Here is an 11,083-nt window from a genome sequence, read left to right as displayed (position 1 = left end):
TCTGTCGCTAGTGGCAATCGACAAGGGGAATGTTAGCCGAAGCGGCTAATCCAAATGGGGAATAATAGCGGCAAGGGATCCAACGCTCTAGTTTCAAAAAATGCCAGTGGTTTGACCCTTATTCAACCTTCACACCCTTTCAACTCGACCCAGCTCCCCTTCTTTCGCCTCCTTTCAAATCTTCAACCTCGCGATGTTGCTATTCATCTTCATCAGTTGATGTGCACTCCGATCTCTTATATACTGCCTTCGTTCTCAATATAGACTAGACTTTGCACGGCCATCAAAAGTTCGTCGCGATCCAGCCGACCCACACCCCCTGTCGCGTCTGGAACGCGTTGCTTGGAACGCCCGTCTCATCCACTTTCAACCAATGACTCTTTTTGGTGTTTCTTAAAGGTCCCCCATCACATCAAATCGACACATCTCTATACAAGCAACCACCATCTTTTATACGTAACACTGCCTATCCGCCTTCCCGCCCATGCGGGTAACCGGCGGGATGTTCACTCCAAGGCACGCGCCATTAAAAGAAGGCCGATCTCTGCCTGGTCTGCCTTACGGCGGTCCTCCACGACGCGGCCTGAGATCACGACAAGGAGCTTTATTGATAATAGTCCTACTATGTGTACCTTTAATTTATTTTCTGCATTCTAGCGGACCCTCTAATCCCACAGTCTCATCATCAAGCGATCCATCGTCAAACCATTGGTCTAATGACGCTTCCTTAAATTTGGATGGAGGAGTTTTGCAACCCGGTCCAAATGGAGTTCCCCAACACCATGACTCCTCACAGTCACATGTTGGCCTTGAGCCCGCCAATGAGGCCCCCACTGCTGAAAATCCTTTTGCGTCTCCAGCTAAGGAAGTGCCGTTCGCCAAGCCGAAAAAGCCCTCAGTCGCAAATGGTTTCGAAGCGGAGCCTACCCCTCTGAGAGACAGTGACAGGAACGCAAAGCCGAAGTCCCACGGGAACGTTGACGAGGGTTCGGTCACCTTTGCTGAGCGACCAAAGTTCGAAAAGGCACTTGCCCGAGTGCTTGCACTGCTACCTGGCGAGATGGAGGGCCGAGATTTGCTTCGACAAGTTGAGGGTACCGGCAAGGAGAAACTTCGCGAGATGGGTCTCCGTGTCCGCGAATACAAGAAGTTTTTCGAGGCTTGGGAGGCCTTGCACCTGAGCTTTGATGAAGAAGGCGGCAGCTACGTCCGCGACGATGTGATTCAGTATCTACGACATCACAATCATCAGCCTCCTGAGGAAATGTCAGGAGCGGAACTCGCCACAACCATCCACTCATACGAAGCTTACCGATATTTCCTGGTCAAATTCGGCCAGATGCTGTTCCCTTGGACCGCCCCATACTTCCCTGATCACATGACTCTCCACTCACACTTCAAAAAGGGAGGTCGCGGTATCGTTCTCACGGCAGGGGATGATCAGGCGCCGTTTCTCTTGACAACAATCCCCACGTTTAGGAAGCTGGGATGCAACCTTCCTATTGAGGTCATGTACCTCGGAGATTCGGATCTGAGCGAAGATTATAGGCAGGAATTGGAAGATCTCGATGGCGTTATCACTCGTGATATCGCGCAGATGGTCAATGACGAAGGCTGGAAACTAGCTGGCTGGGCTGCGAAACCGTTCGCCATCTTACTCTCAAGCTTTCGAGAAGTCATTTTCATCGATGCTGACAGCTTGTTCTTCACCAATCCCGAGGTGCTCTTCGATGATCCGGCTTATCAAAAGACCGGCGCTCTTTTCTTCAAGGATCGTTTGATTATGCCGGAAAACAAAAAGCGATGGCTTCAACAAATTCTACCAAAGCCCATATCCAGACAAGTCAAGCAGAGTCGATTCTGGACAGGTGACAGCGGTCACATGCAAGAATCAGGAGTTGTTGTGGTTGACAAGTGGCGCCACTTTGTTGCACTGTTACTCGTCACGAGAATGAATGGTCCCGATAGAGACGGGAACAAAGACGAAGGTCGAGTGGGTGTTTATGACATGGTCTATGGTAAGTTCTTTTCCCACTTTGTTTGCCTGACAATTGGTTTCTTACGAGGAGTGATAGGTGACAAAGAGACATTCTGGATTGGCTGGGAACTTGTCGGCGACATGGAATATTCTTTCCACGGTGGAGATGCAGGCATTATGGGCACTGTTCAATCACATGAGCTTACAGAGGAGGAGAAGGCAGAGAAGGCCAAGAAGAAGCAAAATAAGAACAAACCTTTCGACGGCGAGGCACCTCATGATGGAGAACGTACCGAGCCCGTCGAAGAACCAGAAGAAGAGGAAGACCCCCTAGCCGAGGAAGAACCGTCCACGTACTCGATATGTGCCCCTCAACTCCTTCATCTCGACTTGGAAGGTAAGCCACTCTGGTTCAACGGCTGGCTCCTCGACAATAAGTTCGCCGACAAAAAACAAAAGAAGTTCGGTAAATTCGAACACTACCTCATCGAGCCACGAGATGTCCGTGATCCTGGAGCGTGGCAGCTCGAGGAAAGTAACATGTGTTGCTTAACGACCGACGCTCCATTGAAGCGAGACTTCTCACCGGAGGAGAAGTCTGTACTGGCTATGATGATCCAGCAGGCCAAGGACGTGGGTGTTGCTGGATGATCTCTTTTCTTGATCTCTTGCTTGATCTTGATATAGAGGGCGTTTTGTCACGAGGTGGGATATGGGACGATCCATTTTTCTTTTCTTTGATGTCCATGGGCTGGTCGGAGAGAGTATTTATTCCTGATCAAGGATTGGTCTTCGTGTAAGTCTGTCTGGATAACTGTTCAACGGGTCTCTGTCTTACTACCGTAAACAAAGGAAGACTAACGGCCTGGATCGCCGTGGGTTTTAATCTTATGTCTGGATAAATGTGAATGACCTAGCTGCTGCTGATGTTGGTTGTTGTATCTCAGGTGTGGATGTCAAGTGAGGAAGGTTGACGCCCCTTTTGTACGAAATGAAATATATCATTGTTCTGACCCATGCAGAGATCTATCTACCAGTTCGCAGGTATTGTTAATGCTACATTCGACACCTAGCTTGAACGGGCTTCCTACTTCGGTATACATCTTCCGGATTAAGGTTCTTGAAACTTGTCTGATGCATTCTTTGAGTGTGCCTTGCCTTCCTCTGTTGCTCAACTTCTCCTTATCCTGCTGAATCTACATAGTTGCAAATTTATCGCACTAGTAGTCGATAATCCCGTGCATCTTGGCCGCTGCTGATAACCAACTAATCAAGGCCTCAGATTTACCGAGCCGTCCGATGCGAGAGGCTATTTGCCACCACTCAGTCTAGATGCCACGTTTTTCCACATGCTTGTCTATCGCTGGGCCTGATGGCTCAAGTTAGGGCTTCTTAAGCGCTCCTTGCCGCTATGTTTAATCCCTCTCGAAAATTCTCATCGTCTTCCTCTTCAACGCAGAGGTGAGCAAATGTGCAAACAGTGCAATTGACAGTATCTAGCACTCAGAAGGCCAGACATCGCTAGGACAGCGAAAATACAACCATGGGTCCTCGCCGTGATGAAGATGGTCCTCAAAGCCAGGAGGAACAAGCGATCCAACCGTCTCAGCCATTTTGCAGCATGCGCGGCGCGCCTTGTCGGAAAAGGAAACTAAGATGCGACGGGGTTGAGCCAGTTGGCAGTACTTGCTTCAAAGCCAGCTGGCAATGCCTCTACCAAGACATCAGGAAGGGCGTACGCAAGCAACGCACGAGCATGAAGATCCTTGAAGTCCGTTTAGGTATGTTTACTCGTCTTAGGTCCACCAAGTCACAAGGCTTTCTGTTTGATGTTGCTGACATGCTGTGACATTCAGCGGAGCTTGAGTCAAGAAGGAAGTCTAAAAAGCAATCTATCAACAATTCCTCGATACAGCATATTGAGAAGATACCAGATGAAAGCGCCGTCGAGGTTTCCCATGAACGCCACCACCGGGTTGCATAGCACTGACGACTTTGACATCTCCTATGAAGAACAAAGCCTCGGTCGTGATTCTTCTAACACCAAACACTTTTCATTCCAAAACTTTCGATCTGATGGTTCCTCCTATCTCTACGATGTCCCGGGCCCGCAGCACGATATCTCGAGTTCGAGTTTCACTGGCCGGAGTGCTGTCTGTAGAGACCTGGTGACGCAGGGGCTAGAAGAATGATTACCACGCATAGAAGCGCAGGATGAGCTGTAGGTTCCTCAAAACAAATGGCATCCAGGACTGACCGGCCCCCGAAGCAACGAAATCTTTTTTCCAGCCTGTATCACTCTATGTCCGCAATCCACCCAGCTCGTTACCTTGCTGCTTGCAGTCTCCCGAGTACATCCCGGTTAAGGCCTCCTCACTGCTTGTGCTACGCGATGCGGGCATTGTCAGCACTGTCTTCTGAAAAGTACCGTCCTTTACACGACATATTTACAGACGACCGAGAAAATATGCAGACTTGGACGAAATGAAAAGTCGGGGAGAAGTATCCATGCCCGTTGCACATGTGCAAACCTGGGTACTTATAGGTATCTATTAGCAAACTGATTTGCAATTTGCTCGCGGTTGTGTCAAAGCGCGAAGCCAGCGTCATTAGCATTTGCGATTGGCCTCCATAGACTGGACGGCGTGGGGCTCGCAGTGAGCAATTACGCTTCACCTGCGACTGATCGGATAGAATTGGAGCAGCGAAGGCGTACTTTTTGGCAAACTTTTATCCAAGATATATTCCTCAGCACCGGATCGGGCTTGCCAGTTGCAGTTGATGAGCGAGATGTGAGTAATGCCGAATAGACTCTTCCATTATTCTTGAACCACGTCAATCTCTGAACGATATTGCTTTACAGGTCCAAACAAATCTTCCCATGCCCAACGAAAAATTATGAGAATGGTATCCTTGGACGAAAGATGACGCTTGCAGAGGCAATGACCCCAGCTGGTACTGCTCACATCTTTCTCGATGAGCATACTTGCACTAACTATATTCCAGGAGCTAGATCTGCCTCTACATCCTGTGCAACAGCGGTGGTCGCTTGCTTGAGCGGCCGCATTGATACCGTATTGCATCGACCAGAAGCCGACGATTCCAGTGCAGATGATCTGGATAATCAGTTCTGGACCAACTACCGCAAAATCGATAAAATATTGACGAATGCAGTATTGCGGTTCCCCCACTTTGCTCCCTCTTCAAAAGATGCTACAACACCCCACGTTACTTTCTTGAACCTGTTCATTCAGCCATGTACAGTATCCCTTCATCAGGCTGCAATATTCACTGCAGGGAAGAACCCACGGCTGGTGCACATGAGAACAGAGGCAAAGTTCAAGTGCTTCAGAGCAGCTCTATCGATAGTCGAACGTCTCGGCGGGGTCTCTCAGGAGATTTTGTTGAGGGTACGGTGTTGCCGTGCCTCTTTATCTGTCACTAGTTACTAAACTGAAATCTTTACTTCTAGATGGGCCCGTACACTCCCTTCCGCATCTATATGGCTGCGCGAGCCTTCTTACTTATTCGCAGAGAATGTTCTCAGAGCGAAGCTGATGATCATCGCAAATTACTAAGATTTTAATCTCGACGATGCATGTGCTGAAGAAGACCAGACCTTGAACTGAATTACTTATCATGCAACTGGATGTCAATTTGACAACCTTGGAGGACTCAAACGCTACTGGTCATCTCACAGCTGTCGACCAGGCATGCACTTCCCATATCCCAACATCCCCTTTGAGGTTTAAATCGCGAGCCCAGCCGATAATACATCAATCAAGGTGAGCAAAATGGTTCCTGCTGAAAACGGTAGCCCGCAGAGCCCGCTTAATGCTGTCATATACCTGGCTGGCAGTTCTAGCAACCAGCCGCCACATATGCACTCTAGTCTCGCGGGTACGCCTACTTCAGATTTCCTGCAGCAGGCAAGACCACACATGACTTCAAGAATGACATATGGGCCAACCTCAACTCAAAATTCTTCAGCCTTTCCACGGGATATTTATGGCGACAGAAGGTCCACGTTTGTGTCTGAATTCATTTCTTCGAACAGTGCCGATCGCATACGTCCAGCCTCTATGCCACCCGACTATTCGAACTGGTCACAAACGCCGGACCTGGGGTTTTCAATGAACTCAACGTCCCAGCCAATGGGAGGCTTCATTCCAGTCAGTTCAATACCGGGGCCTGATAATGTGGACATGTATGATAGAGCAACCTACGAACAGATCGGCGATCCAAATGTAGCAATGATCCAAGACATTGCAGAGTGGAATGCGTCGTTGTCTTGGAATTTTGCGTAGACTTGGACTTGCGTTTTGCCTGATTAGTCCACGTCATGCCGAGTTGATCTCTTGCATTATATGCCAGGATTGATGGCGATTGATTGAATCGCGGATAGACTCATTGTTTGAGCAGGAATTCTACTTGTGATCTCTTGATCTTGATTGTTATACACTGTGCAAGCATTTGGGGCTGGTTGGATATGCAGAATATGTATATAGTGCGCACGGGGGTATACACAGCAATATAATAAACAATAAAGATTACTTGTATGAGTAGGCTTGACTCTCTACTTTATCCTGTATCATAGGGTGTAAGATGATGCAATGAGCCGACTTGAAGATCTACAAGTGCATCAGCCTTCTCGACAAGTGGCTATTAATTTTGTTCCTCCCATTTACCCGAATTCGGCTTCTCGATTTCCCCGCGTGGACAAGTCCTATCACGGTTTCACCGGGATCCAAGAGTTGCCGGCTTGGGGCACCTGTCACGCGCACGCACCCGCTGGCGGAGGACAGCGACTTTTCGGCTGCCTGGTTCCGACCCTTGGCCCCTTACCGTGTGGTTGTAGGGCATATCGGTGAGATACGCGAGGCCAAAGTCATGGGTTTGTTTCCCTTATCATTGATTGTATCATATCATCTATATCGTATGCATCCTTCCATCGTCCATGTATGACTTGTAGATTCAAGGATAAACGGCATAGATATTAATTCTATTTCCCAGGGTCCAGGTCGAGTCGAGTCGTTTGGCGACGAAATTCCGCCATTTTGGTATTCACCCATCGTCGTCACTGTCGTCATCATCATAAATGATCTTAGTCGCTATACATGAGCCTTTATCGTCTGTGTAGAACTCGGATGGGAGATTCTGTGATTTGAGAGAAAGAAAAGACCACGCCGGGAGCATAACTTTGTCGTGTTGAGGTAGGAGGCGAAAAGCGAGAATGGCCCATGCTCTCTGCCGCCCTTGCCACGGTGGCGTTCGACGGATAGGCTCAGGGTCTTGCTTCTATGGTTCTGCGGTTCACACGTGGCAGCGACAAGAGCAATTATTCTTGCCGGCAAGAGTGTTGCTTAAGCAGAGTGGTCGAAAGACTCGATATCAATGTCTCCATTTGAACAGCGCGAATTCACTTTCACAGTCTCGAGCGGTTAGTTCGACGTCGTCGTTATCGGCACCGGGCGTACTGGAGTCAAGGAGCGCGGAGGAACTGCCGGTCTCAAAAACAAACAGAGGCAAGAGTACCACATCACCTCTGTCACGCCTATCTCTGACGAGCCTGCTCCGCTCATTGTTCCTGGGTTACTGTTTCACATCGCCGAGTGTGCTGAAGGTGCTAATGAGGCCGATGAATTTCGTGGCGCACTCGAAATCCCGCTTTTTGGATCCGGACCAGAATCCTGTGGTGCGCGGCCTCATCCGTGCGGCTATCTACAACCATTTCTGCGCGGGAACCAGTCCCGCTGAAGTCAAAGCGACGATAAAACAGATCAAGAGCGCTGGATACGCTGGTGTTATTCTGGGGTATGGACGTGAAATTGTCATTGATACCAGTGAGGCAGCTGGTGATAGGGGGAAGGACAAGGATAAATTACTGGCTGGGGTGGGAGGTAGAGAGGAAGACAAGCATATTGCCCTTTGGCTGCAGGGCAATTTGACGACGTTGGAAATGATTGGTAGGGGCGATTATATGAATGTCAAGTAAGAGGGCATCCGTGGAATTTTGTTATTTGTTCTTCTGTTCTCTGTGTTGAGTTATTGTTATGGAAGGCTTACCATCGTTCTTTTGATGTGCAGGTTCACCGGAGCCGGTCCGCGCGTGAGCCAGTGCCTTATTGACGGGACCAAGCCTCCAGAGCAACTGTCACAAGCAATCGACAAGCTATGCCATCAAGCCCGATCACAGGGAAGCCGGATCTGGATCGACGCCGAGCAGCAGATCTTTCAGCCGAGCATTGACGCCTGGACAATCGATCTCATGCGCCGTCATAACATCCATGGCAATGCCCTCGTCTTCAACACCATTCAAGCATACCTCAAGAGCTCAAGAGAAACGGTGGCGAAGCATTTGCAAGTCGCGAGCGACGAAGCTTGGACCCTGGGAATCAAGCTGGTGCGCGGTGCATACATAGCTAGTGATGTGCGTGAAAGGATCTGGGACACGAAGGCTGAGACCGATGAGTCGTACAACTCGATTGCAAGGGACTTGCTGAGTAAGAACATCGCCGAGGGTGCGTTTCTGGGCTTCAAGGTCCGAAAATTCCCGGATTTGCGTTTATTTCTGGCTGGTCACAATACGGAATCCATCCGGCAGGCAATATTGACCGTACGTGAGCTAGTCATGGCTGGACAACAGGTCCCTCCTGTAGAGTACGGACAGCTCCACGGCATGGCGGACGATGTGAGCTGCGACCTTGTAGAGCAGTACGAAAGGGCCGTCCAGAACTTCGAGAAACACAAGAGCGAAGGGAGTGCCGTGTCTGCGAAGTACGAGCTGGAGCTTCAAGCTGCGCCGGTCGCGTACAAGTGCCTGAATTGGGGCTCCGTCCGTGAATGTCTGCACTTCTTACTGCGGAGGGCTGTGGAGAACGCCTCTGCTGCAGAAAGGATCAAGGAGGGACTGCCTGAGCTGAGGGGAGAGTTGAAGAGGCGGCTTTGGCGGGCGGCTTGATCCTTCCATGTCATCCATGAGGAACCAGGCCATTTCTAGCGTAACAGAGATGTGAGTGAAGACTGCACTTGTAGTACTCAGGATTCTACGTGTTTATTGAAGCTGAAGTTGCATCTAGCCTTAGCTGGCCTTGACTATTTGAGCCCCTGAGGATCCGGAAAAATATGTGGCCGGAAGGGGCCAGGGGCAAGGCTGTGTCTTGGCCCTTTCTGACTTGATTCTTCATCCAATTTCAACGTTTGCTAATGTCATTTGCAATCTAGGAATGTACTACTCTATGTTGCTCATGCACCACTTTCGAGTTCTCCACAGCCTGATCATATTCAGCGTCAACATCATCAGTCCACACCCAGCGCATTCTATCAATGACTCGCTTGTGAATCTCCGGGACGCATTCATCAAAGGGTAAATCTTTCATCACATCCGCTTGAGCCTGGTAGATCTCGACCGCGTCTCGAGAAGTCCGCTGGACTTTTTGCGCTCGAGGGAGCCGCACGGCTTGGTATAGCTGAGCCCAGGACCCCAACGAATTCGAACTTGATCGCGAGTCCCTGAGAAAATCTTGAAGCGCACGGCCCAGGATGTACCCATCCTCAATGGCCTGACCTGCACCAGCGCCTGTGGTGCTCATCAGCGTGGTGAGTTACAAAGAATAATAAATCAACGAACTGACCTTGATGTGGGGTCATGGCATGTGCAGCGTCGCCTAGGAGCACCACCTTGCCTCCAAGATATATCCATTGATCTAGTGGCTTTCGGTCGTTTATCAGCCATTTTGATGGCTGATCATCCATGAGGCCAATGAGCTTCTGGACCTTTTCCTCGAATTTACTAAAGGCTTCAAATACTTCCTCTTTCTTCCCGACCGCAGTCCAACTTTCCTTCAAGTCACCCAAGTTCTCCTCTTTCTCCGCGACGAACGCAACAATGTTGAGGACTTTATTCTGCGAAATTGGGAAGCACAGGAAATGTCGATTCTTCCCTAGCCATGTCACGGCATATGTCTCAAACCCCCACCACGCCTCGATCTCAGAGATGGGTACTAGTCCCCGGTAGGCGATTCTCCCACTGTAATCGGGGCTGTCACTGGTAAATTGTGCCCTTACGGCAGAATGGATGCCATCGCAGCCGATGACCAGGTGTGCCTTCGCAGTTGTCCCGTCCTCGAAGTCGATTGCGACTTGGTCTCCCTGCTCCTGCCCATTTGTTAGCGTCGCAAGAACGAACTTCTCAGACACATACAGTCAGCTTTCGACACCTCTTGTTGGTATGGAGTGCCGCTGCGTTTTTCTCTCGCACAATATCAACGAGAAGATCCAGGAATTCTGCTCGATGAACTGGTAACTGTGGGATGCCATCTGTGTCTGCCGATGGCACCGTGACGACATCTGTTCCATCATCGAACTTACGAAAGGTGATCCATATACCGCTCCGTTTTCCTGCAATTGCTGCGACTTTCTGGCCAATGCCTACTTTGTAGAGGAGTTTTGCAGCATTAACGCCTATCCCCACACCAGCGCCAATCTCCTTATATTGCGGTGCTTGTTCATATACGTCTATTGAAAGTGCAGCACCACAGTGATGGTGAAGTGAAAGGGCAGTGCAGAGCCCTCCAATACCGCCACCAACAATTGCAACCGTTAGGGGAGGAGTGTCGTGTGGTGAAATCATATCTTCGATCAAATGGTTCGGATACTTGACATTTAGGTGATTGGCCAGCGGTTACTGAATTCATATGAGTATCCGAGTCCCTGGTACGCTGATAGGGATAATTCGACAAGGGAGACTATGCTCAATCGTGTAGGAATCATTCAATACTGACAGCTAAATGTATGCCGAAGTGGAGTTTAGTCTTGGAGTCTATTTCTTGGGAGCCATGGGTTCTCCACGAGCCAACCCTGAGGTAACTTTGATGGAGGGCGAGTTATCTGCCAATGACCAAGATTCCCCAAGCCTCGGTCCACAAAGCTTGTACGGTTCAGGCCATATGCTGGAAGTCGATAACCCCTTCCAGATGATCTACCTCATCATTGACCGCATGACTATTGGCTGCGCACTCCATTCAGAGATTTCTACCAAACCCGCACCTATCCAGGGTTCTCCTCATTTGATCCCCCTCATTGAAGGGGCATTGTCCGGTTGAC

At 49.6% G+C, this 11,083-nt stretch overlaps 5 protein-coding genes across 5 annotated transcripts; 4 read left to right on the top strand and 1 right to left on the bottom strand.

Annotated features, from left to right (window-relative positions):
• Window positions 1-484: 484 nt before the first annotated feature.
• A1O9_09866 (uncharacterized protein) lies at window positions 485-2,629 on the top strand (the record flags this gene model as incomplete). The annotated part of the gene is made up of 2 exons (XM_013401207.1): window positions 485-2,018; window positions 2,076-2,629. The coding sequence occupies 2 exons, from the start codon at window positions 485-487 to the stop codon at window positions 2,627-2,629; spliced, it is 2,088 nt and encodes a 695-aa protein (XP_013256661.1).
• Window positions 2,630-3,521: 892 nt separating this feature from the next.
• Window positions 3,522-3,962, top strand: A1O9_09865 (uncharacterized protein; the record flags this gene model as incomplete). Its single annotated transcript, XM_013401206.1, has 2 exons — window positions 3,522-3,759; window positions 3,835-3,962. 2 exons carry the CDS (start codon window positions 3,522-3,524, stop codon window positions 3,960-3,962), a joined length of 366 nt encoding a protein of 121 aa, XP_013256660.1.
• A 297-nt stretch (window positions 3,963-4,259) lies between these two features.
• A1O9_09864 (uncharacterized protein) lies at window positions 4,260-5,337 on the top strand (the record flags this gene model as incomplete). Its single annotated transcript, XM_013401205.1, has 2 exons — window positions 4,260-4,774; window positions 4,916-5,337. A coding segment is annotated over exon 2 (417 nt), but the record flags the coding sequence as incomplete, so codon positions are not given.
• A 2,279-nt stretch (window positions 5,338-7,616) lies between these two features.
• Window positions 7,617-8,939, top strand: A1O9_09863 (uncharacterized protein; the record flags this gene model as incomplete). Its single annotated transcript, XM_013401204.1, has 2 exons — window positions 7,617-7,969; window positions 8,066-8,939. 2 exons carry the CDS (start codon window positions 7,617-7,619, stop codon window positions 8,937-8,939), a joined length of 1,227 nt encoding a protein of 408 aa, XP_013256658.1.
• Window positions 8,940-9,198: 259 nt separating this feature from the next.
• On the bottom strand, window positions 9,199-10,610 carry A1O9_09862 (uncharacterized protein; the record flags this gene model as incomplete). Its single annotated transcript, XM_013401203.1, has 3 exons — window positions 9,199-9,557; window positions 9,613-10,135; window positions 10,182-10,610. 3 exons carry the CDS (start codon window positions 10,608-10,610, stop codon window positions 9,199-9,201), a joined length of 1,311 nt encoding a protein of 436 aa, XP_013256657.1.
• Between the last annotated feature and the right edge of the window lie 473 nt (window positions 10,611-11,083).

The sequence above is a fragment of the Exophiala aquamarina genome (assembly GCF_000709125.1).
Source record: "Exophiala aquamarina CBS 119918 chromosome Unknown aczIA-supercont1.11, whole genome shotgun sequence".
Taxonomy (NCBI): Eukaryota; Fungi; Ascomycota; class Eurotiomycetes; order Chaetothyriales; family Herpotrichiellaceae; genus Exophiala; species Exophiala aquamarina.
Note: the sequence above shows the minus strand (reverse complement) of the source record. Positions and strands in the feature narration are given on the sequence as shown.